This window comes from Nelumbo lutea, chromosome 4 (assembly GCF_056320005.1).
Source record: "Nelumbo lutea isolate HS-2025 chromosome 4, American lotus-T2T, whole genome shotgun sequence".
NCBI lineage: Eukaryota > Viridiplantae > Streptophyta > Magnoliopsida > Proteales > Nelumbonaceae > Nelumbo > Nelumbo lutea.
In genome coordinates, this window is record NC_142687.1 from 21,804,797 (window position 1) to 21,830,888 (window position 26,092).

General features: G+C 37.2%; 2 protein-coding genes and 1 long non-coding RNA gene across 13 annotated transcripts; 1 reads left to right on the top strand and 2 right to left on the bottom strand.

The window, feature by feature from the left end:
• Nucleotides 1-3,614: 3,614 nt before the first annotated feature.
• On the top strand, nt 3,615-6,205 carry LOC148854534 (protein DROOPING LEAF-like). Of its 2 annotated transcripts, none has more exons than XM_088940818.1 (7): nt 3,615-4,336; nt 4,779-4,907; nt 5,189-5,291; nt 5,423-5,471; nt 5,620-5,695; nt 5,796-5,855; nt 5,947-6,205. In XM_088940818.1, exons 1-7 carry the CDS (start codon nt 4,268-4,270, stop codon nt 6,022-6,024), a joined length of 564 nt encoding a protein of 187 aa, XP_088796944.1. In that variant the 5' UTR covers nt 3,615-4,267; the 3' UTR covers nt 6,025-6,205. The 2 variants fall into 2 exon arrangements, with proteins under 2 accessions (XP_088796944.1, XP_088796945.1); XM_088940819.1 differs by having other exon boundaries at nt 5,198-5,291.
• A 2,123-nt stretch (nt 6,206-8,328) lies between these two features.
• LOC148854535 (uncharacterized) lies at nt 8,329-9,950 on the bottom strand. 2 transcript variants are annotated; one of them, XR_016094762.1, is made up of 3 exons: nt 9,806-9,950; nt 8,626-8,839; nt 8,329-8,526 (listed from the first exon to the last, which is right to left on the bottom strand). It is a non-coding gene; the product is annotated as an uncharacterized LOC148854535 (long non-coding RNA). The 2 variants fall into 2 exon arrangements; XR_016094761.1 differs by having other exon boundaries at nt 8,329-8,839.
• A 2,343-nt stretch (nt 9,951-12,293) lies between these two features.
• Nucleotides 12,294-19,307, bottom strand: LOC148854536 (uncharacterized). Of its 9 annotated transcripts, none has more exons than XM_088940942.1 (6): nt 18,877-19,016; nt 18,533-18,602; nt 17,622-18,402; nt 16,800-16,912; nt 13,622-14,514; nt 12,294-12,805 (listed from the first exon to the last, which is right to left on the bottom strand). In XM_088940942.1, the coding sequence occupies exons 3-5, from the start codon at nt 18,284-18,286 to the stop codon at nt 13,640-13,642; spliced, it is 1,653 nt and encodes a 550-aa protein (XP_088797068.1). In that variant the 5' UTR covers nt 18,287-18,402; nt 18,533-18,602; nt 18,877-19,016; the 3' UTR covers nt 12,294-12,805; nt 13,622-13,639. The 9 variants fall into 9 exon arrangements, with proteins under 9 accessions (XP_088797068.1, XP_088797063.1, XP_088797065.1 ...); XM_088940937.1 differs by having other exon boundaries at nt 16,776-16,912; XM_088940939.1 differs by having other exon boundaries at nt 16,776-16,912; nt 18,533-18,569; nt 18,877-19,011.
• Between the last annotated feature and the right edge of the window lie 6,785 nt (nt 19,308-26,092).

The window sequence follows — 26,092 nt, forward strand, 5'->3', positions numbered from 1 at the left end:
AAATAAGGAAAACCTGTTCACAGGTGGCCCGTTAAGCCCAACTTTACACTGTTTTGGACTTGATCTTTGGGTCGGGCCTATTCAATTTATAGCAGAAGCCAAGCCCGAGCCCGGCCATCAACAGATCTACCCTTACTCTCCCAATGAACACGGGAAAGCTAGCAATGGAAATTAATGTACAATAAATTCAAGTGATGCTTTGAATTTATTTCCATAACAGATATGTCAATGTTTCATTGGTTGGTCACAGTGCATCAGGGTAATGCCAGTTAACAAATAAGTAGAAGAGTGTATTAATCACAGCTTTTGCATGGGTTGGGCAAGATTTTAGAAATGAAGGCTGATTTGGGCCTTTATCTATGTTGGATTGGGCTTAGGTTCAACTTCTAAGTCCACATAGGGCAGGAAATTCAGTATAGAGAATCAGAGATGTTTCTTACCTTGAAACTTAGAAATTAAGTATGTTTTTGGAGAAGCAGATATAATATATATATATATATATATATATATATATATGTATTTCATGCCTTAACGCCTTTGCCTCTAGAGTTAAGTGCTGAGTAATGCAGCCTGTAAACCATATCATAGGAAAGGTGGCAATTCTGTAAAAGGCGGATTGGACCAGATAATCATGAGCCTGGTTTAATTAGGGCTTATTAGATCCCTTGTAAATTTGGTGGTTTAAACTTTAAAGATCAGAGTGGCGGTGGTCAGACCTGGGTGAACCAAAACCAAACCTATTTAGAATCTGATTTGTAGAGAGGATTAAATGGAATTAAGTAAAGAAATTAAAACATGGTCAAAGTAAAAAATTAGAGTGACAAGGCGAAAAACAAAATTCCCATGATCATCAGTATAGATGGAAGGATCATGTAATGGCAGAGGTATGAGTAAATATTTATACTTCACAAGTAACTGGATCAAGGAAGGATTCATTTCATGGCATGCATGTATATGTATTCACCCAATGAGAATCCGATTCTAGAGGTAGTGTTTGGTTTCTTCTTGAAATGTCACAAACGACATGGCTGTACATGTACCACTACTAATAATTCAATGCGATATATGTATAAAATAAAGAAGTGGGTCCAAATCTTTTCCCCCATAATCATAAAGCAGATAAAGAGAAGCAGGAATTGGGGAAGAAATTCAGACATATATAATGAATGCCAAAGAAGCAAATTTGGCATCCAGAGAATGTGTAGTCTTTAGAAGCAGTGGTTATTTCTATCGATGAATTCTGCTGCCAAAACCCACGGACCTGTCATCCCTAGGTACGATCGAAGATTGTCATTTTTTGCCGTATAAATCCTCCAGTTGCTCCAGACTATAAAGACAAAATTAAACTTCCTTACTTTCTCTAGGCAGTTTTTCAAGAATTAATCCGAATTAAAAGGATATGATAATGACAATTACAACAGAAGAAATTTAAAAAGGACATTAATTACTCAATGTTGGTCCTAGGCTACTAGCTATATGAGGTCTTGGGAGGGCTAGATTGGACACTGTCCTAACTTTTCACAAAATGGGTGCTCTTGCATTCTCATGCTTGTCAGCCCAAGATTTAACCAAATATCTGGTTTTAAGTCTGTTATTTGGTCTCATGTGAACATGAAGGTTAATAGAGTAGTGTAGCTCATTAATTTCGTAGATAGCAGCCTAGCAGGGATTGGCTGTTTCGGATTTTGGATCTCTTCCCTCAGAGCTGGCTGATTCCTTGTTTAAACTCAGATAATTAATGTTGTTTGTGATCCTTATTATGTTCTAATGCAATGAATTGATGTGTTACCCAAAACAAAAAATTAAAAAATCTACCAAATTATTATTGCTGCCACAACACCCTTCTATAGAACATATAGCCACATCAAATGCTTGTAATCTATGGGCCGGGCCGGGTGAAGGTTACTTTTGTTCTTTTGGTGAAGTAGTGATTATTTTATGTTTTTTTTTAAAGCTAACTAGTTCCCTCTTTCGGTTCTCCAAGGACAGCATTGGCTACTCTAAGTCTCTAACCAACGAAGGAGAGAGAAATTTCTCGTGCTTTGGGTATGATAAACAATGTATTGACTAGAGAGATGGGGACTGGGGAAGGGTTGAAGCTGTTAAACAAGCTAGTGGTGTGGTGGGATTTCAAATCAAGCTTTCCAGATAGAGATAACGAAAAGGGTCTCCCCAGATATAATTATTATTACCCAAATCCGTTAATGATCAGATCACCATCAGAGATTCAGAGTAACGAGAGGGCCGGTGGGAATGGAGGGGGGGGGGGGGGTTATTGGTTGGAACTTGGAAGAAGAAGAAGAAGACATGAAATGTAGAAGACAAAGGCGTTGAATTGAAGAATTGGAGAAAAGAATTCAAAAGGAGAGAGAGAGAGAGGCCTTGGGAAAGTCGATTATATAAAGAAAGAAAGTTGAAGATAGCAAGAGAAAAGAGAGGGTGTTTCCATGTTTGGTAATCGAGGAATCGTCACATCAATCCCCGGCTCCCGGCTCCCCCCCACACCACAAGCCGAGAGGCCCGAGACCCCTAAATTTACTATGATGGTGACATGTGATCCTAGCTTCCGTCGTTTTCAGGTTTCTTTGTTTGTGAGTGTACCCGGTACGCGGTACCCCAAAAGGGGCTCCCTCCTCCCCCAACCCCCATAATCCTTTATATTTCTCGATACGCTTGGGCGGTTGGGCTCAATTTCTCTTTTCGTTTATCTGCCTCACTGACTAATATATATATTCATGGTTACGTTCCTTGAACTCCCATTTCGTTGCTGCCTGCTGGGTCCAAGTCTTGACGCTTTCAAAATTTACAATTAATTAATAATTTTAAAGCTAGGGTCATTGGGTGCGCAAGATCATCAGATGGGTGCATGATATTGGGCCAAGCCTAGCTTTAGAGTTCAGACACAGTAGTAGTGTTCGATCAGGGGGTCTTATTCTCATAGATCGATGGATGATGGATGTGCCATTTTATTTGATTACATGATGAACAACGTACCACGAGAAACAATCCATATATAGTTTTGATGTTTTGTATTCTTTCAAGTGCCATGAGAAATGAAGTTAGCTGCTAGATGGATTGATTCTAGTTTGATCTTTCTTTTTTTTGGTCATTGGGGTTCGTCAACATAATGCTGCTTTTTGTTTTCGATGGTCAGGCTAATAAGGCTTCAGTGCTTCATCCACAGACTTTTTGGCTTTTGTTTACTGTAGACTTCCATGTGGAGTGAACATATCTATCCGGAAGTTTGAATTCCTCGCGGGTTAACAAAGTAGGGAAGAAGAAGTAATTGAGATTTTAAGTCTGAAGTTGCTTATAGGCACATGCACACATGTGAGAGAGAGAGAGAGAGAGAGAGAGAGCATGAGAGACAAATAGTAGCTGATTAATGGGATTTTGATTCAAGTAATTAGTGTGCAACCACGTCTTGGACTGCCGGTAATTGTATAAATTAAGGGAGTTTTTTTCATATATAAGAACCCTGATCAGCTTCAATAATACAAAAATAAAAGAAAAAGGAGATGACAGAGAAAGGCGGATAAGGCTTTGTTAAAAGGAGCGCGCTGAATTAATACCCAGAAAGAAAGAGAGAAGATCAGTCTTTGATCTCAAATATACAGTGGGAATTGGGAGGTGCCACCCAAAATGAGTTTGGGCTTGGGAGGGCCGTGGTGCAGGCCTTGATCACCATGCAATGTATGAAAAGATAGACTAGGCTCCTGGTCCTGGGATGTCATGGACGGACCATGCATTACAGTGTGGCTTACATCAGTACATGAGAGGGAGAGAGATCCTTCACCTCACCCCACCACCTTCCTTGAAGTTTGAACTTTGAATCTGCATCACACTAACATGTAACCAATAATCTTCAACTCATCAACAAAACATTAAACATATCGCGAGAATTTCACAATCTCTCTCTGTGATTCTCTCTCTAATCGAGTGCGTGACTGCGTCATGCGTGTGCGTGTGTGTCGCGTATCTTTTGGCGGGGCAAGCCATCTCTGCAGTCTGCATCTCAGCGAGACCGGAGCTCATAACGAGCATAGTTGTAGTAGCCCTAGATTTTCTTTTTAAGATACCAAAACACATATCTATCAGAAAACCTACACCTTTCTCTGTCTCACTTTAAACTTCAAACCTATCTTTCTTCTTCTTCTTCTTCTTCTTCTTCTTCTTCTTCTTCAACATCACACACATACACATAGACATACACATACACTCTTTCTCTCTCTTACTCGTCGAAGAAGAAATCCCCACTCCCCACCCCATGGATTACGTCCCTTCGTCGGAGCATCTTTGCTACGTCCGCTGCAACTTTTGCAACACAGTTCTAGCGGTAATTTACGTACAAAGACCTACTTAGAGCATCATGATGAGGATGCTCTTATTCAAATCATACAAGTTAGAAGAAAGCAATTCTTGCAGTCTTTATAGATTAGAGAAAGAGAAAACGAATGGAGCCAATTGAAATACAGAGAATAATTAACCTGTGTCTGAGATAATTAGACTTGTTATTTAATTATTTCACGCATACACTTTCTGGTTACCATCTTTTTCTTCCTTTACTCAACCAAACTCATAAATTAAAGAACAAGAAAGCTAGAACGTGATTGGTGGAGAATCCACTAATTATCTTGTTCTTAATTTCTTATTATTAGGAAGATGGTGCGTGCTTATTATTGCTTCCTGTAACTTGAAAACTTTTTCGATCGGTGAATATTTTATTTATTTATATAAGAGGTTCCTTAATTTGTTTCTTTGTGTTGTTGTGGATGAAGGTTGGAATTCCATGCAAACGGTTTTTGGATACAGTGACTGTAAAATGTGGTCACTGCAGTAACCTTTCCTTTCTAAGCACCAGACCTCCTTTGCAAGGCCAACGTCTGGATCAGCAACTTGGCTCTCAGGTCACTCTCCAAACTCTCATCTTCTCTCCTTCATACTAATGTTGTTGTTCACTGCTGCTACCACTTCTACTAGTTAGTTGTTTTGATTTAAGTATGACTCTCTCTCTCTCTCTCTCTCTCCATCTTACCTAGGTGTTCCCTTATTTGTTGATGTTACTGTAGTTGGTTTCCTTTATTGGCCATTTTCTTCTTCTATAAATTACTTTCCAAGAAAAGAAGAGAATATAATATGCACGGAACAAATTTGGTTACTAACTGATGAAGGTGTTCAATTCCTGAAGAAATTGCAGGTTTTTGGCAATGGTTACAGAAAGAGCCAATCCTCATCCTCCTCATCGACGTCTACCCAGCAGACGTCCCCAAATGTTCCTTATGTTGTAAAACGTAGATTATTTTCAGCTACCCTGCTTTAAACTAGTATTAATTCCACCGATTTCTTGGATTAAATTGCATCATCACATCTCTCTCTCTCTGACGTTTTTTGTTTGGTTTATGTTGGTTGGGATCTTTGGCAGCACCCGAGAAGAAACACAGGCTTCCATCTGCTTACAATCGGTTTATGAAGTAAGAAGAAGAAGAAGAAGAAGATACATTATTCTGAATGTTGTTATATATAGCTAATTTAGTATTAATTTATACCTCCCATCAAATAAACTATCAGGAAAATATGAAATAGTGGCTTATAACTATTATTTTCTATTTTCCATGGAAGGGAGGAGATACAGCGCATCAAAGCGGCCAACCCTGAAATACCCCATCGAGAAGCTTTCAGCACAGCAGCAAAAAATGTAAGTACTTTTTGGCAATATTGAATGTAAGACCCCTTAGAATTTAGAAACGTCGTGTGATTTCCAGTTCGATATACATTCCTAAATTGTTTGGTTATAGTGGGCCAGGTACATTCCATATCCGCCAAATGGATCGATTTCTGAGAACAATAAGAGCAATGTAAGGATAACAATTTCCTTTAATTTCTAGCTTGAAATACATTCCGTATATCTCAAATTTGACTCTGTGCTTTAATAATCTATTGGTGCAGGAACGAAGTATTACTTCCTTAATGGAAAGAATTGACAATGCCCCCAAAAAATTGGAGTCCACCGAGCACAAGAGATAGACAGATATATAGGTCATTTCATCAGCTAACTTCTTTCAGACTCCTTAATTTGCAGTTTTGCACAATCTTATGCTTAATGATGGTTGTGTTCTTCATGGACTGAACTATATACAGAATGTTGAGATCTATGTACCTGTGTAATCTGAAGTATATCTGCTGAGGGAGAAAATGCTTTAGATACTCTTAACGTTATAACCATATTAATTCCAGATAAAATCATAAAATAGGAGGTCATCTTTCTCAATCAATTAATTGTATATAAACAAACCTTTTAATCTGTTAGGAGCTCGGAATTTCAACAAGAAAACATTTTAGTAAGTTTAGTTAGTGTATAAATGCTTCGCGCTAGGGTAAGGTGTGATTAATTAGTGGCTTGGCTTGGCTTGTGAGAATTAATAACCATTGTAATCTTTCTGTATTTTGAAAAAAACAAAATAAAACTGATGATCAATTTGGGGAAATGTATAATATGTAAATAATTTGGGTTTTCAAATAGGGTACCAAACAATTGGGAAATTTGGACTTTATAAATATTTTTAAATTTAAAAATAATATATATAATATAATATAAAATTAAACATATTTTTGTTACCTATAAAGCATGCCAATTTTTAATGAGAAGATATTAAACACGAATATGTATTTGGCCAATCCTTTGATGTACTATATGTTTATTTATTCAAAAATTTCCGTATTCTTTATTGTTGGTTCCAAATTTCACATGAACATTTGCTATATTGTATGCACTCCTTAGACGCATTTATTTAGTAGTTTTTCAAATCCCCCCATGGCCTCAGTTTGTTCTTCAATTTGCTTAAATTTAAATGGGTAAAATAGTTGCTCTCCTTTTTTTTTTTTTTTTAATAATATGTCAGAAAACGGATGCCATATGGACATAATAGAGATTTCAATCCTTGCCAATGTTGGTTTAATTACAATTAATTGATCAAACCCCTAAAGCAACTATAATAATCTAAATCATCACATTAGGAATGATTAGCTAGTTTTGGATAATATGTGACGATGTGACATTGCTGCATAGTATTCAAGGTTTTTGTTTTCTTTGTCAAAGGGTTCCCAAATCTCACCAGCAGAAGATCCTTATTTTTGCTTCACTCATTCCTTATGTCTGCCAATTGTGGAAACGTCTACATGTGTAGAACAGGACCATGTTTCAATATGGGGATACCCTAATTATAACTGTAATAATGCTCTCCCTTCAAAATTCAAATTGCAATTACCCCCCTCCCCCCAATTGTCCATATAGGCAATTTGGAGTGGCTAGAATTAACATTTTATACTGCTTCGGACTAATGTTCTAGGCCAACTATTAGATCAGTTGTGTAGTAGTTGGGATTGCAACCTTTTTGGGTTAGAGTTGCGATTTTGTCAAAATTTCAATAGACTCGATCAGAAGCCCGAGCTTGAAACAATATAAAATGTTAACTGTTAACTGGGGCCAATTCGATTTGCACCCGTAGTAGTAGCATATTTACACGTAGATGGATGGTTAAAATGGGATCATTTGTATTACCACCAAAATTTACAAGAAGAATAAAATAGGAAATTTGTTGGAGACCTCGGCTGAGAGGGTATCACTCTCTCACACCTCGGAACACCTCATTTCATCTCACCTCACTTTATATTGTTTACCTAAACATTGTTTAGAGTGAGATCTTTCTCAGAGTGGGTCTTCATCTCAACTTAGATAACCGGTTGCTTAGTAGGACATGTCATTGTTGTTATTGTGATTGGTAAGAGCACTTTCATTATGGAACTTGCCACTCTAGAATTCCATCATATTGTGACCTTAACCACATAAATGATGATATCTTAATAGACCCACTAAATTAATTAATGGTTATTATTTGATAATAATTTGGATCATTAAGGGGGTGTTCCACAAAATGATTATGCGTTTTGTGTTTGAAAAACGGAAAAAGAAAAACTGCAACACGAGCAAAATCTATTTATTCTTTGCTGATATGAATTTATATTGTTTTTGAAAAACAAAATCATACACTTATGGCAAATACACCCTAAATAGGTGTGTACCCATTCAAGAGGTGAATTGTTGAGATGCACATGTGAGTATGAGGAATGAAAGAATTTATATACAACAGTTATTTTAGATTTTAAGTGGTATCCATCTCTTATATATAAGTCCAATGCGGATGTGTACATGAGCTCACCACGGCCGGGTAAATCCCTTTTCTTTTTTCCCTCCATTTTCTCTACTTGGAATCGGCTTTAAATCAACCTAAACATGAATAAACTTTCCAGTGGGACAATCTGAAGTCTGAATTGATCAACACACACTTGGTTCTGTGCTTTGGCTAACCAGAAGTGAATAAACAAACTGTATCATCCGTCTATTTTAAAACTGGATTTGGTCAATTTGGGGCTCATAGCCAAAGGCTACACAAGAACTGAATGATGAACCATTTTATAATTCTACTCATGCGCCCTCCGAAAATGGTGTTGCTGATTCGGAAGGCATCCCTGATTTTTGGAACAGTAAATAGAAACCATCAACAAGAATTAATTCTTGTGAAGATATTTGAAGGATTACAAGCGAAATACGGCAAAGCTTACCCTTACCCTGCTTCAGCTCTGATCTTTCTGAGTTATAGACCCCAAATGATTCGATCAGCTGCCCCTTAGATCATCAGAGATTCATGGGAATAATCCAGCAAGCTCTGGCGTCAATTACTTGTCAGCATTCGTTGTGAGACTGTCAGGCTTGCCTCAATAATATAAATAAAGGGATAATTGAATTGCACTCCACCTCAGAATTCTGAATTCCACCTTAAACCTACAATCATTCAAAATTTCAAATACCTCATACAGATCATTTATGAGAAAGAAGTCCTCGTCCTTGTGTGTTGTCATATCTCTTAACACATCGATGGCTCCCATGCATGCAACAGCCAATAGAATTTAGAATCAGACCTAACTAATTAATTTGCATAGTACACCGGCTGGCCCGTCAAAATTCACCGCACAAGAGTAATGTAAAATGTTTATTATTAGCTAGCTAGGAAGCAAGTAAGCATGCACCCATGATCAATTTCCTTAAGCATTAACAAAAGCTAAGTGTAAGAGTTCCATCATGCATCTTTGTAATTCATGATCCTATGCTTAATTATATATGTTTTTTGATAGGATTTATATCCAGACTCCAACTGAAGGGATATTTTCATCAGTTTAGACAAGAAGCTCAGAATTTCTGTCAGTAGACAGGGTATGTATATTTGTCTTGCACTACTCTAATTTATTTGCGGTTACATAATTAATTGGGTTTTTTCTTATCGGATTGGAACAGATAAAACCAAATGATGCAATTGGAACTCAAAAATGCAGAAAGCTCACACAATGTAATTAATAAGGCTGGATTGGGTCGATTTGGATCATTATGCCACAATCTGACCTTTTCATGAGAAATGGGGCCAGCCCCAAGCAATGTAAAATGTTCACAATGATGAGAGAGAGAGAAGTAAAATATGACTATTAATTGAATCATGTTAATGCCTTACCAAAAGGGTTGGAATTAATAGTACATGATCAAGCTCACAAGGAAGGAGACCGGATTCACAAGCATTGAATCATGCTTCAACAAATTAAAATTTTAGATTGGTGTTTGAAAGGTGCCAACAGACTCGGTTAGTGAGTTCTCTAACTGAGACTTGGCATCAAATCCCACTTAACAGAGTAAAAATTCTACCCTGTGCCGCTTGAAAGCATAAAAAAAAAAAAAAACTATGAGAGAACAGCATCCAACCTGCAACCACATATGGATATATGGGTAGAATCATGAGGAGATGTTTGGCTTTCAAAGTAGTGACAGTTTTTGGTTTCATGAGACTCATCCCATCTCCCCTGAGCTCTGTCCAAGCGGCAAACCTTGAGTTCAGATCTGCTGCACTGTACACTATGACAGGTGTCTCATTATTTATGTGGTGTAATTTGGATACACATATGAGTGGACCATACCATCCCAGATCCCACCTGGTATGATGATGGGATCTGGTACTGGTAGCCATACTCATCAGTCTCAGTAAGCATATCAAAGACAAGCAAATGTGCAACACCTGTCACCAAAGTCTGCCACTCTGCTGCCTCATAGTGATAGGCCACCACTGTATCCTACACTACACTACTAAATTGTACTCCACTCGTGATGACATCATCACAAGAGCAAGGATTTTGGTGCTGCTGTGCTGTGCTGTGCTGTCAAAATAGAAAAATTTAGTAAAGGTGGGATAATGCAGACAATCTAATTCTAGCTCGTAATTCCCAATTTCAAGGGTAGGCTATATATGCCCATGGACCATGATTTATATTATTAGAGAGAGAAAAGCCGTATCATCAAGAGAGAGGAGTCTTTTTTTTCAAAAAGACCCCAGCCTTAGTTGGGCAAGAGTGTCAGTTATGTCGGATATCCAAATAACAATCGACACCAAAGATGTTGTATTCATTATTCAAACAGTTTTTTGACAGAAGAAGATCCGAGATCCATTCAATTTAACAATCGAGACAGTGAAGGAGGACTCCTACACCTATACCTACAGCCTGGAGCCTATTTAAGTCCCCATTGTTTATTTGATGCCGGATCTGCTTCTCACAGGTACACCCTACCATGCATTGGGAACATCTATCATACTTTTAAATTATTATTCATGGGAAATATTCTCAATGCATGGTGAATATACCTGTGAGACGCCCATGTGTAAGGAGCAAATCCCGTTCCTGTTTACTTCACCCTTCTCACATGTATTATTGTTTAATACATTCGTTTCATCTCCAATATACAATAAAGTCCCGAAAGATTATCTGATCATGCTCATGTTTGATCCATTCAATAACTGGTCCTCACTTCCCAATAAGTATTAATAAAAAAAAATTAGAAAAGCATAGACAGACCTGATGCAAATTTCTGATTCCTATCACAAAGCTATAAACATTCATAAGGTCCAAAAACCGTACCCATACTTATCCGTGAATTCCGAGCTACTAACCCAAAATGTACTTTGAGCTTATAAATTCTGACCTGGGTTATGAGTCACTCTCAGAAAATACAGGGTTTATACGTAATCACAATTCAAGAGGTGAGGTATTGTAATATAGGTAGAATTTGAACCGAAAACCAATAAAAATTCATCAAACTCGATACAGTCATTAATACACCGACAAGCCAGTCAGATTTATTAGTTAATTTGCTACTCGAATATACTTACTCTGGTCAGAGTAGATTGCACATGCAAGGAACCAGAAGGCATGATGGCCCCTGCTCTTTTAAGCGATACGAAGAGTAGCCATTCTTGGAACTTTCCACCTGGAGGCAGGAGTCTTATGCGGTTATACATATGTGAGAAGCTCTGCTAAAGTGCTAATCGGGTTGTTTGGTGAAGCTTCCACAAAAGATGTAGCAATATTTCTAGGTGGCAACCCAGTTGGGAGGCCAGAGAGTCCCATCTCGCTGGCCTCTTCATTCATGGGTGCCTTACAGCCTTAAAACATTTGTCACGTGTAGGAAATCTCCCTACTTGTATACCATCTGATCAGTACACCATTTTCACAGCTGTTTACAATTCAAATTTTAACTTTTGACCACTTTCCTGTTATTTGCTTCAGAAGAGGGAAAAAAAAAATTAAAAGGCATTTTTAATCCTCGTTGCTTGGTAAGTTTTAAAAATCATTTGGTTCAACTTGAAAAAAAAACAAACTTAATAAATAAAAACGAGAGAAGTAGGGACTAGAGATTGTGTGTGTGACCAGACCCACTTTGCCTTTGAAAACAAATTAAGATTTAAGGAGTTCGAACAATATACTCTATTTAATGGAAGTTGGATGGGTAAGAACTCTCGCATCGTGGGGATATTTCCAAAGAGTCAGTGGGTAATGACTAATGAAGTAGCTACAAGCAAAACAGATTACAGAAAGGGAAAAAAAATGCACCAATAACATTAACACCCAGTCTAGCAATTCACCCTTCAAAGATACATCTTTAATATGCTGCCTCTTTATGGTGAAGCTTCAAATAGCTTGCCAGCTTTTTAGACTTCGAATATGATTGAATTTTATGTAGCATACAGAATGAAGTCACCAAGGATTGTTCTATTGAGTTCATAATATTGGAACTAACATTAACAGGATTATGCACTGATGAAGAATCAAATTAGACTTTTGTCCTACATATCATTACCATCTTTTGGGAACTTTTCCTGCATTTTTTCCTCAATTCTTAAACCAAAATATGGCCTTGCATGAGAAACAATAATTTGTCGAAGTTTTGAAATAGCCGAAGTCAAGTTCCTAACATAGCATGTAAATACAAAGAAAATACATCATCATTCCAAAATTGGCAGTGTCTGTTATTTCTCCAACGACTGTATTTCCCCACAACTGACGCCCTGATTTATAGCATTCACTCAATTACCAGCACAGAGTTTTTTTCACTGGTCTAGAAGGAAAACGAAAAAAAAAAAAGAAGACAGACTTTGGAGAGCAAAAGAATTTAGTACCTGAGAAATTAAGGAGAACGTACACAAAAGATTAAAGTACCAAAGCCAAAATAGCATTTATTATTCACAGATTAGAAAAGGCATGATCACTTGACTTGTTCACAGAATCAAAGGTGGCTGGAAGGGTAGTTTCCAGTATGCGCAGAGGTTTCACGGTGGTTGTTGGAGTTCCTCCTTGCCTGTTTCCTAGTAGTTTGTTCATGTTAGTTCAAAAGATAAGATGAAGCATTCATCCAATTGCCACATCCTTTAGAAACCTGTACAGATGGCAAAGATTCCATTAACCTTAGGGACAAATCATGTTTCCAGAAAGTACTCTCAAATCTGAAAGAGAGAAAAACCATTAGAACAGTCCATGTAAATGTGGGGATGGGGATTTATTTTTATAACAGATTAGCCTACATTTTTGTTATACTAACATAATGCACTATTTTAGTGTAAAGTTCAACAAGCAACTGAAAGTGAATGGCCCAATCGTCCTGTTATTTTGCTAGTGCTTTGCTCATCAAACCAAACAACTAGTGAATTGGGTGGCATCAAAGTCACCAAATTTGTCCAACCACACCCAGCTTCTGACCACTGGAATTAGGAAATGGTGGAAGGGGATGCTAGAATGGCTGTGCATCGGTTAAAGATCAACAGTCAAAGATCATGTCAATACCAAAGCATCATGAGGGAGATAACAGGCTTGGAGAAGATGGAAATCAACATCTCTTGGGTTCATAGATCAGAAAACTGTTTGGCAGATGATATGGCCAAACAGGGGCTAAACAGAATCCAGTTATTTTGGGGTCCAGTAATTGAGCATGAAATTTAAATGGCATAAAAAAAAAAGGTTAGGTGGCAGATGCTAACCTAACAATCGGGGATGCTTGGCATGTTTTTTTATGTAACTAATTCTTAATTTGATAAACAATGAAGCTAATGGTTACCAATAAAAAAGAGGTTCATCAATCAAACTAACAAAACTCTCCCATTTCCAACTCCATATAGAAGTTCTGAGAATAGGAAACAATAATAGAAAGTCGGTTCAAACTACAGTAACAAAAATTTCAGAGGAAATACTTGTGTACCTAGTTTGTCATATTGCTCTAAGTGATAGGCAGGCAGTAAAAGACATCATTCTCCTGCTTTACTTGAAGAGAATGCCTCTGCCGTTCCACACGTTGAAGTTGTGATGAAAGTTGAAGCAAATTAACAGTAGGGCCATGGTCATGAGAGAGAGAATCCTTAGCACTCACAAAATCCGACGCTTGGAAAATTCCGTCCATGCGCACTTCAAAATCAACAGGATTGCTTGCATCAGAGACCAGTACAGGTTCCATGTGATCAACTTCCAGGGCATTCAGTCCAGATGATGAAAACCTAGTTGATGCTACACTTGTTGAAGCCTGTGAGCTTACTCCTAGAAACTTCTCAGGAAATTGACTAATACTGTATGGAGCTCGGCTGCCTTGGATAATCAGGGGCCGAGCCATGGGAATTCCTGATGAATGACTTGACGAGTTCCGTGATTGAGCTGACAGAAGAGAGAGAGCACAACCGGAGTCAGAGACTCCAGATAATCCTTGAATGGTTGATGCTGTATCAAAAACAGTGAAGTCTTCACTTCCTGATGAGGCATTTCTGAACATTGATCGCGATGAAGAATTCGGACCCACTAAATCATGGTACCTGTTACCATTCTCATGAAAAATGCTTCCTGGTGTTGCATCAATTACATTACCATGCAAGGATGGATATTGTTTTTCTACACCATATGGAGGGAGAAAGGACTTAGGAAGCAAATTCCCATCTGTAATAGGTATTGCTGGCTGAGGACCATAAACTGTATCATCTTCTAATTTTACTTGTCTTGACCAGTTACTGGTTTCATATTTCACTGGACGCAGCATGCCATTTGGAAATATGTCTGGGCAGATAAAGGATGGCTTTGTGGATAATGGACCCCCAAAAAATCTCGCACCTACAGAACCACCATAATATCAGGATGGCTGAATGGAAAACTTACGTAAACAAAATACATTAAGTACAATATTACAGATATACATTTCTAAGGAACTTAGGAGAATGGTAACATTTAATAAGAATATACTCAAGCAACACAATTTGAGGCTTCAATACACAGATGTCAGGTCTGTAATCAGAAGCAAGGTGGGTCAATCCCATTAAATTTAGCTTGACAGGCTCTTTCTTTCTTCCAAGCAAACTCTTCTCTTCCCCAGGTCACTCATAGAACCCACTATAGCAGCCTACTTATTGCTAGCTGTAGATCTTCCATATCCATCCAATACCTCATATAATTTATCACCTCACCTATACAGCTAATGAATCTCAGAGATCAGCATGTGGATTATTTATGTGAGGAAATGCAGTGCTAATCAGTGAATCTAGGAAAAGAAGATTTACTTTTCCTTTTTCCTTTATGAGATTATATTAAGAAAAGTAAAAGTCCTTCAAAATTTTAAATGGGCAACGTGTACCAGAAGAGTAATGGGGTAGAAGTCTCATTTTAGGAGGTAGGCAAACAGAGATGCATTGCAATAGTAATGGAAAATATAATGAATTTTAGTATATCATAACTAAAGGAAATTGCTCAGAGGTCCATCATCATGAGCTGAGTGTGACAATTGGTATATGCTCAAAAACTCATAATATCACTTTCTTATTCCTGAAAGACATCTAAGTCTATTGCTACAAAGTAATATGCCCTTTGGACTCTAGAATGCTGGGGCTACGCAACTTATTAAAGTGGGGTCATGACTGTCATACTCGGAGACCCCCTTCACGACAAACTTGAGTGCTATGTCGATGATCTCGTCATCAAAACAAAACGGGGAGCTTCTAAAGAAGCACCTGCAGAAGATCTTTGACGGACTCTGGAAACATCAACTCAAGATGAACCCGCTCAAATGTGCATTTGGGGTCACGTCTGGCAAACTCCCGGATTTGTAGTTAGACACAGGGGAATTGAAATCGACCCAACTAAAATCAGGGCCATCCTCAAGATGCCACCTCCGAAGTACATCCGAGAGTTGAAAAGCCTACAGGGGGGACTTGCCTCACTAGAACTATGCCCTTAAAACTCATCATTTCCAAATTCTTACTTCATGGATTAATTGCCAAGTAAAATAACAACATGTTTTATTATATGGCATAATTGGAATGTCACAAAGAGTGAGAAAATTTTCAAACTATTGACATGTGAGAATATAAGAAAAACATGGGGGAACTTGAACAAAACTAATAACAACTTTAATAGGTTTGAAATAAGAAAAAGAATATATATTGAAGAATTAAAACTTAGTTTCACATTAGAAAACCTCCACCTATCCCAAAGGAGATCTCAGTTGTAAATAGACCTGTTCATGGGCCGGCCTGTCCCCTGGACGGGCTTGAACATGTTTATAGGCCTGCGGGCTGAAACTCAGGCCAAAAAGCCCGGCCCACAATAAATTCGAGTCGGGCTCGGGTTTTGTCAAAATAGCCCAGCCCGAGCCCGGCCCGGCCCGACCTAAAATTAGACTTAAAAAGGGTTATGTGATTATGTCCGTTTGAATAAATTTTTTAATTTAAGAATGTAAAACTGTGTTTTAAAACGTAAAAGAAAGGGAAAAAAAACCATCTTGTAGGCCCATTGTTCATTTAAATAGGAAAAAAAAAACATCTGAATTTTTAATTCTAATTTGAATAGGGAAATTTGTAATTTTTTTTATTAGGTCGGGCTCGGACTCGGGCTCGAGCTTCGGGCTTTTTATCAGGGCTGGGCTCGGGCCCAAGTTATAGGCCCGTTGGTCGGGCCGGGCTCGGGCTCGAGCCTAGCATATTTCCATTAATGATGAGTAAAAGCCCGGCCCGAGCCCGGCCCATGAACAGGTCTAGTTGTAAACCTGTGCTCCTATAAAATTCAGCTCAACTAATAATATAATAGATGGATGCTGATTTTTAATTGAATAAACTTATCTAATATAATTTAAAATAAATAATCCACAAAATCTTTTCTTTTCATAGTCGTATGAAAAGGCTTTTACTCTATTTTCAGTTGGCAACGAATAATATTCCAGCACTAAAATATAAGGAAGATAATTAATATAAACATTTTGTGTCATTACTCATTACTACTTGAGATGTAATGTCTTTCACAGACCTATTTATAACATTTGTTTAGCAAAGAAGATAATAATAGTTTCTAGAGAATTCAGAAAAGAGATCAGATAGACCTAATACCATGGTATGATGGAAGCAACTTGCCAGGTTTACCAGATTGGCTACCGAGTTGGGGCTTCCTACGACGCTCATTGTGGCCTGCAAGGCGTTTACGACAACTGCGCTTGCCATCATCAAACTCAGCCAGTAAATGAAACCTGAATAACCAAGAGCTATTTTGCATCAATTACGTATCAAAAAGTTGCCAAGAACCAAACTAATTTGACCAGGTTAAGCTCTAACCAACAATGTCTAAACTCAGAACTGGAAATATAAAGTGAATGTTCATGAAACATAGTCTGGAAGTATTATTTATTAAAGGGGTTGCAACTCAAACTAATACTGATACTTTAAGGTTGACAAATTAAGGTATGAATCAATTAGGTCTGGTCTGGATGTAACATGTAAGTGTTAATTTTAATGCATTACCAATGAATCCTTATGTTTCTATTTTAACTTGGGGAAATAGAAAAGAATTCTTAGATTCACTGAAGCAATTTAAAAGTCCTGCTATTTGCTCCTAACAATTTAATTTAGCCTCCGTACCATGTGTTGCAAAAGACACAATGCAGGCACACAACCAAGAGAAATTATAAAATTCCGAAAATCCAAAATATAGTAGATCACGCCAGTAATAACAAGCTGCTGTTAAACACTCCCCCCTCTCCAAACAAGGGAATCAAATTTAGTTACTGAGTTCAAAATTCATTACCAAATCTTGGAAATGAAGTCAATAGATCACTCCCTATCACCAAAGAATAGAGAAAAAGGAAAACAAAACATTGAGAGAAATAGTCTGATATGGGGAACCTAATATACTGAACGGAAAGTTACTTCAAAGAGAAGTTTGGAAGGCAGAAGACCAACCTGCTACACTGTTGACAAAACCTCTGTTCAACTCCGTTCACAATAACTTTGGCAGTTTTCGAGTGAGCCTCACAGACTTTATGCCGCTTATGGTACTCCTTTGATGAGCTGAGATCCATGTCACAACCATGAACTTGGCAAAAGGGAGTCTGAGAATTCAAATTTGTGCGGGCTCTTTTGGCTGGGAGGGATGACCTCACGGAGGACAGAATCGGCGCCTCTTTGGAGGATTCACCATTCTTTGAGTCCCTGTAGTCGGCCAATCTCCCTAGTTTTAAATCGATGAGTGAAGAGTCACGACTATTAGAGTCCACTACAGAGCTCGAAAGCCTCGAACTTGATTCCTCTTCTCCAAAGAATGCTTTCAGAGTAACTACAGAAGAAGATGCCTCTCTTTCGCTATCGGTCTTACTTGCCATAAACCCATCAATCTGGTTGTCAGGAAGTGGCTTCTTGATGATGTCAGGGAAACCCAATTCCATGAAACCCTGGCTCTCGACAGCCTCTCGACCTTGGACTAACATGGTGCTTTCGTAATTACAGGGGGGTTTTAAGTCCCAACCCATGAACATTTTTCTACTTCTCGTAAGTGCATCAGCAGGAGAAATCATTTCATCGGATAATACAAAACCCTTCCCTTCAGAACCATAGCTCCAAGACTCCATCAGGCGGAACGGAATGAATAGCTTCAGAGTTTACGTAAGAGCCCAGCACAATTGAAGAAACAAAAGCATCTCTTCCTTTTGCACTTTTACCCAAAATCCAGTTCGAAATTTAATGACTGAGAACAAACAGAGCAGAGCAACAGAAGAAATGAAAACCCATTAAAGAGTCTCCATAGGCCCAGCAGCTTCAATACTCCATAAAGAGTGAATCAGCACGGTTGCAGACAATCCACATAAAATACCCACCTCGATTCAAATAGAAACGTCCAACTTTTTACCGTCTCTGCAGCTCAAAACCAGTTGGAACTTTCAATTTCTGACAACCCACATGAGCAGAAAGGAGATAAATAAATAAAAACCATCAAGAGAGAAAAATATAAATTAAGAACATCATTAAAGCTGCAGAAATCTCTTTTGAGAAAAAAAAAAAAAACCACCAAATTCAATCAGCTGCATACATTCATTATCTTTCTAACTTGGAAACCAAGTAAAAATTCTCAATGAGCTCTTGAGAAGAAAAATCAGAAGCACATGAACCAAAACAATAATTTAAAAATGCTTCAATTATGAGCTATAGAGATTTCTGTTACCAGAGTCACAGTGACGTGGTGAACTTGTGAGGTGAGTGAGGATGGAGCAGAGACAGTGAAAGAGAAGTCGACGTTATGTCCACAACCCCCCATGTAAAAGCTTTGTCGTGGCCTTTTTGTAGCTTTTCACTGAGACTGAGAGTGAGAGGGGATGGGGAGAGAGAGGAAACAATGAAAACTACATGCAAGACCACCTGTTTTTGTGTTCTTTCCCCTTGATCAGTGTTGGTGTAAGGGCACGACAACACCCTAAAGAATCAACCATACGATGATACGATCGACAGATGATCCGTCGGACCCTAATCAGTCTCGGGATTTGTTCCACGGAGATGAATGCCAAGCTAAACTTTGTCAGCACGTTCCGTTTGGTTTTCTTGGCAGCCCCGTTTGTTTCCCAAGCCCAGACTCCAAGTTCCAATTTCCAAAGACTTGAGTGAGCTGAGCTGTTCCCTTAACTTTTTGTCCTACTCGATTTACACAGCATAAATCCTCCTTGGATCCAACGGTCAGAAAATCAATTATATCACGTGAGACCCAGTAGCTGTAGCAGAGCAGAGAGCTTCAAGGAAGATGAGTAATGAGACTGTGGGTAGGAGTCTGCACTGCACCCAAACTTCCAAACCATACACATGTAGCCATGGAATTTCATATCAGTTGTGTAGTCTTGGAGATCAGATCTCAATCACCACTTGTTTCATGGTAACTGAGGCCAATACAGAGACAAAAAGGAGGATCATGATTCATGAGCATTCAATGCCAACTTAAAACCTGTAACTGTGGGATCTACCCAAAATTTGGGACTCAATATCTCACACTCTGTTGAAAAAGTTTTTCACAGTGGATCTCCCTTAATAACTACTAAAAAGCTTAATATCTCCTAATAGTAAAAAAATGGTATGTCTTAAAGTTTGAACATCATAGCATGTATTATTAAATTGAATGTCATCATCAATAACCAGTGGAAAGCATGTGTAGTGTCGTACCAAAAATGAGAGAGAGAGAGAGAGAGAGGTATGGGTTAGATAAGGAAAGGTTTCAACTTTGAAGTTGCATATTAGAAGAGAGGGAGTGGTTCATAGCTTCATGCTCATCTCATTAAAATTTCTTCTACTTATACATAATACAAGATTGTTCTGTGTAAATGTAAAGAGGTTGACAAGGGGACTACTCTCCTCTTAATGATATTTCTTTCTAAATGGTAAATACTAAATACATTGATTTATATTCAAACAAAAGGCATGGTTGAAAATTACAATTTGATTAAGTTAGTCTGGCCGGTAAGAGTTTAGTTAGAGGAAACTCTTGGATTTCTTCCCCTTTCAAACAAGCTGTGGGTTCCATGAGAAGACATGTCCAACTCTGTCTTGTACTCTGTCTTTTTATTGGTCCCACCATGCATGCTTGTAGGGTCAAAGTTTACCAAGACAGAGAGTTGAATAAATTTCTTTATCAAAATTCCTTAATTTTACAATGTTTTCTCTCAGCCTCTCATTTGCATCCATCAATTTTGTGAGTGCCTCATTATTCATATAAACTTCAGTGATAAATGAAAAGATAAGATTTGGTTCTTTTACTTTTTCAATGCTGTCAAAACAAGATCAGAACCAAATTTTCAAGCGGATGAGAGGAAGATATTTAGAATGATCACTTCTTAAAATGCACAATCAAGTACAGAAACAAGGACAAAACCCCTTTATAACAATATGTAGTCGTTAAGATAATTCCTGGTTAAAGTATTGACCACCCTTGAAATATTATAAAACATGGTCCTTAGATTCCTCAATTTCATGTGGGAGGGACAGAAGAATCCCATGAGATGATTTCTTAAGTGCAAAGATATCACCTTCATTATTGATTTTCGAATCTTCTCATGATCGTCATTGTCAACAGCAAACCTTCCCCTCCATTTTTATTTATTTATTTATTTAAATTTTGGGGCCACAATAGGTTGTCCTGGGTCATATATTCTGTCAACATATAAGTTTTTGGAGATATATATATATATATATATATATTTCTCTGTCAATCTTATTTCATGTTGAAAGTAAGGTGTTTAATATATTATATATTGTATTAGATGGCTTAAATTTAGTGAGAATGTCAAAGTTCAACAATGATCTATATGGTTACTATTAGGAGTACACATTTCAAAGATTTACATGTTAATTAAATTGCCCTTGCTTAGGAGTGGTCAACCCTACTTAACCCAAATCCGAGCTGTTGAACCCCAACCTAGGTTTGGATTGGGTATTGACCTCATTTCTCAGTCTTATTTCCTGAAGTCAAGGGTTGAGATCAATTTGGGAAAAACAAATTACCTTACCTTCAAATACATATACATAAGTAGTTACGTACAAAAATACATGATTATATAATATTTATACAATTCATGCTTTTCCACTCTAACCTTAACCCAATCCAACTACTTTAGATTGGGTTTAGGTTGGATTAGTGCTAATCTTGCCCAAGTTTCAGCCCCACTTTGCCTGTTTCCCTTCTTTCACCATTTTCACTTTGTTTTTATTTTTGGTATTTTATTTGCATCAATCTTGTCTTAAATTACTAATTTCTATCATAGAAGACCACAAGATACTACCTTAGTTCACTACCCTTGATCATATCACTATGTTGATGGACTTAAGTTCATTTAAATTTGTCATCGAATTTTCTTCTTCTTATTCTTACATTCACCACCAGCTGGTTGGTGGTCCAGTTGGCACGTTCCTTGCTTCATTGCAACAGAGACCCAAGATCAATTTTCGTTGCTTACCATTTACCCATCTCAACATGTCAATTAAACTAACTCTGTAACTTCTAAGAGAGGCCTTGTGATTGAGACATCTTGGAAGTGATTGCCCACTTATTTTGTTTAATATACTCATTTATTATTTACTTGTGATGTACAAGATGAGAACTCTTTTGGCATGTATTTGCAAGGTTCAAAATATCGATATATTGGGCCAATAGTGCATCTCCACCTTATTCATTTAAGGTGTGTTTGGTTTATCAAAAAAAAAAAAAAGATAGAGAGCTGAGGGAAATCTTTTGAGGAATTTAATGAAAATTCTTAATAACTTACCCTTGACTTTCTGATAAACCAAACGGAACCTTAATTCTATTATTGTGAGAATATCAGCATCATCATCACTTAAGCCTTATCCCACCCACCCATATGAGGTCATCTACATGAATCTTGTTTGACCATTACACTCTGTTTTACTAGTTTAGGGGTAGCTTCACAATCAACTTAGCCATCAACATCTAAGCCTTATCCCATCTATACGGGATCAGCTACATGAATCCTATTTTGATATTTTAGTGCAACCTTCTTTGTGGTGTACAAGACCAAATTGATAATGCTTTAATTGTTAGGGGTAGCTTCACAAATCACAATCTAAGATAGGCATCATCATCTAAGCCTTATACCAACTACATGGGGTCCACTATATGTCTACATGAGTTATGTTCCATCATTCCAATTTGTTTAATGCAATCATATCTATAGCATTATTATTATTATTATTATTATTATTATTATTATTAATTGGTAATGCTTTACTAATTTCTGGAGTAGCTTCACAATCAACTTAGTTATGATTTGCATTAATTTGATCTACAAGTTTATCAATCAAAGTACCACTGTAAACTGTGTACATCATTGAGCCTCTTCCTGTATTAATTAATTAATTTATTCATTAACCAACATAAAAGGACATTTGTTAGCTGCAGTTTTTACCCCAAACCTCCTCCTACGTTTGAAATCCAAATTTTCTTCACACTTAGCAATATAATTGGCCCTCCACCAAGAAGAAAGATTATTGCTACTAATTTTTATTTTTCAAGTGTTTTTTTTTTTTGGATATTTGGTGATAGACACCATATTAATAACCCCCTTCCTCAAAGTTGGTAATTGTAGAAATGGAATCCACATTTATGTTGGAAGTAACAAGCTAATTTACCAACTGAATCACCCCTCGGTTAGTTATTTTTTCAACTATCTTTGAACTTAAAGTATACATCCAACTTAACACCCATTTATGATAATGAATGGACACATTCATTATCAATACCTAAAAAAGAAATATTTGATAGTATAAATACCCCCACCCGGATGAACAATGGTTAAATAAATATTAATTAATATCCTAAAGTAATTCTTTGAGAAATATGGGCATTTTGCTCTTATTAAAATGGGTATATATTTGTCTATATATTTTTTTAATCCTTTTAATAGTATTTCTATTTATACGTACCTAGTTCCCAATTCTTTCATACTCTTGGCATGCAACATGCTACCCCTTAACCAAACGATCCTTATCCAATTTTTTTGGCCTTGTAGGACACCTGTCCTATTAAGAACTCTCTTTGATGGTTACATAATAATGTCCCAAACTGTTCTTATCTCGTCTCTTTCTTTATAATGTAGTTAAAGGGAAATTAGAGATATATAACATAACTTCAAATTATAGTATGAGAAGATATATATTTTCGGTTAAGCTAAAATGGAAATAGAGTAGTTTTTTTTTATGGTTTCTTAATGAGGACATTGGGTGATGAGGCTGTGACAGTAAGCCATATACTTACTCTGGTTCACGAGTTGGTCAAGGGCAAGGCTATTCTATTCTATTCTACCTTTTGAATCTAAAAACTGAAAGGCCTCCTTGAACCTAGCCCGGCCGTTGATAAAAATTGCCCTTCTTGAAGAGACAGATTTTGCCATCTCCTGGCCTGCATTGGGTCTTCCATGTGGAAGTGGTGGTGGTGGCTCCGGTGGCCTTGGACCACTAAATTAAGAGGGCGACGCCACATGGCAGCATGTTATCAAGTCTGAATTTCGAATAACCACAGTTGCAGCCTTGGAGGTATCACCCAAATCACCAACCACAAAACAACAGCTACAGGGTGAAAATGATTCGGCATGCCCACTACTCTAGAGAAGTAAAAAATCACATAAAATTTCATTTCTGAGGATATAGCAATGGCCCTAATGGGGTCCCCCTAGCACCAAAACCAAACCCTAAAGTCAAGAAATAGATGGTTGGTCACAGGATAAGGCTGTGACAATGGTGATTGATTGCAACTCCATATTATATTATATTAAAAATTAAAATAGCTTGCTCATACTTTATAAGACCATATAATATATGTAGAGTTTATCTTGTTTATTGGGGTGGAATGCTTTTATTGTTTGTTGGGCTAATTGGCTAAATGTCTGAGATGGAGATAATGTTGGCATTGGAAAGCACTAAGTTGTAGCAGTGCAGAGTGATAATGGAGGATGACAGGGGAGGGACACTAAAGTTTCTTTGTATATGCTATTGTGAGCCAATCAGGGAAGAGCAAAAGATGGGAGTGACCTAATGCACTAACTCCTCTTTATGTTTATGATAATAGCATGACAATTCCTTTATATCAAATTCATGGATACCAACCCAACCATCCTTTTGTAAAGCTTGTCCTTTATCCAATCACTCAGGAGTCACATCACATGGTCCATACTCACCACCACACCACATCTATCTCTTCCTTTGATGCCAAACAATCTTTTACCCAAGTAAAAAAAGAAAATCTCTGCTAGTACCCTTCATAGGATACTCATAAAATCTCCTTTTCACTATGTCTGAAAGATACCCATTACAGCTCTTCCATCTCTTGTTAATTTGGATGTTAGTATTCATGTGCGTGTGCATGGAAATGCTTTGGTTTCAAGTAAAGTAGTTTTGTTTGTTGTTAAGCAGGAATTTGACTGTATGTTAGCTGTGAAACAAATAGTTCACTTGGACAAAAAAGCCCCATTTCCCAAGGAACAAATATTCCCAAGACCATGATTTAGAAAGTACTTTTGCAGAATGATAGTCTAGTAGTAACTAATAACTTCCAACAGGTAGCTGCATGGTGCTAGACTTAGGGTTAAGATCCTCTAATGACATCTACCTTTCAGGCATCAGCACACCTTCCAATGCTACTGCTCACTGCTATTCTATTCTAAGCTAAGTGATTTCTACTACATTTGCATTAGCCTAATATAAACATTTGTGCAAGCTTTAGGATCTGGCTGTAGCCTGTAGCGGCCTCTGGTTGGTGTTTGTGAGAGTGAGATGAAAAAGAGGAAACCAAATTAAATCATGGCTATTGGACAACTTACCATTGCTGTTTCTGCTCAGATGTTTTCTGGAAAACTGGGTCCCAGAAAGTAATTCATTCCAAGATTCTTCTCATATCAAAAGAAAAAGAAGACAAGTCATTTAAACTGCTTCTCTTTTTTCCTCATCTGGCCCCTATCATCAACTTAAATGTGAGAGAAAGTAGGTCACAGAGATTTTTCAATTTCAAAAGCTTTAAAAAAATAATAATAATAACAATAATAAAGTGGCATTTAAAACTGAGGAACATTCAAAGCATTGGCAGCAATGGCTCAATTTCAAGACATGAAACAAAATGGTTAATTCATGGTGGGATTTTGGTGTTTTGCAGTGATTCCAACTTTTGAAATCCATGAAATTAGAATCGCCCCTAAGTTGACCATCACCCCAAAATTGTAGAAGAAGATCAACATAATAACAATTTAGATTTTTTTAATTAAATATATTTATAAAATCAAAAGCTAAGAGACAATTTGGATGCACAAAAGAATTCATTTGTAATGGGACCCGTTTGAACAAAAAAGAAGATAAAGTTAAAAAGAGACCCCAAATCATGCACATAGTTCCAGGCCACTTGAAGACATAAATGCCATTTAAAATCAAATCATTCACAAAAGATAATAGAATTAGAAATGAAATCCTTTTTGGATTCAAAAAAGTGAAACTGATTGAAAACTCCATATCATTCTTTTAGCATCTCCACCTTGCATCGATGCACTCATATATTCAAACCAAATCGTTTGCAAGTATGCAACTTAGGCTCAGTTTAGAAGGAGTACAAATATAAATTTGTAGAGTGCAAAATCTTATATTTTGGATGTATTTGTATAGTACATACACATACACAGTATATATTTGCAATGTAAAACCTTATATTTTGTATTATTTTAGGCTCAATTTGGAAGGAGTACAAATGCAAATATGTACAGTGAAAATACATACAAAATATAAGATTTTGCACTACATATTTGCATTTGTACTACTTTCAAATACATAGGCACAAATGCCTTGCAAGTATGTAACTTGGGCTCAGTTTGGAAGGAATACAAATATTAATATGTACAATACAAATA

What these genes read in the sequence shown, in the direction of transcription:
- LOC148854536 (XM_088940933.1), bottom strand. Translation starts at nt 18,286, where the DNA reads ATGGAGTCTTGGAGCTATGGTTCTGAAGGGAAGGGTTTTGTATTATCC. An exon ending in TTTTGTCAACAGTGTAGCAG is followed by an intron (nt 16,913 to 17,621) that starts GTTGGTCTTCTG and finishes TTGGTTATTCAG; the next exon opens with GTTTCATTTACTGGCTGAGT. An exon ending in GTTGCTTCCATCATACCATG is followed by an intron (nt 14,515 to 16,775) that starts GTATTAGGTCTA and finishes GTGGTTCTGTAG; the next exon opens with GTGCGAGATTTTTTGGGGGT.
- LOC148854534 (XM_088940818.1), top strand. Translation starts at nt 4,268, where the DNA reads ATGGATTACGTCCCTTCGTCGGAGCATCTTTGCTACGTCCGCTGCAAC. An exon ending in ATCAGCAACTTGGCTCTCAG is followed by an intron (nt 4,908 to 5,188) that starts GTCACTCTCCAA and finishes CAATTCCTGAAG; the next exon opens with AAATTGCAGGTTTTTGGCAA. An exon ending in TGTTCCTTATGTTGTAAAAC is followed by an intron (nt 5,292 to 5,422) that starts GTAGATTATTTT and finishes GATCTTTGGCAG; the next exon opens with CACCCGAGAAGAAACACAGG.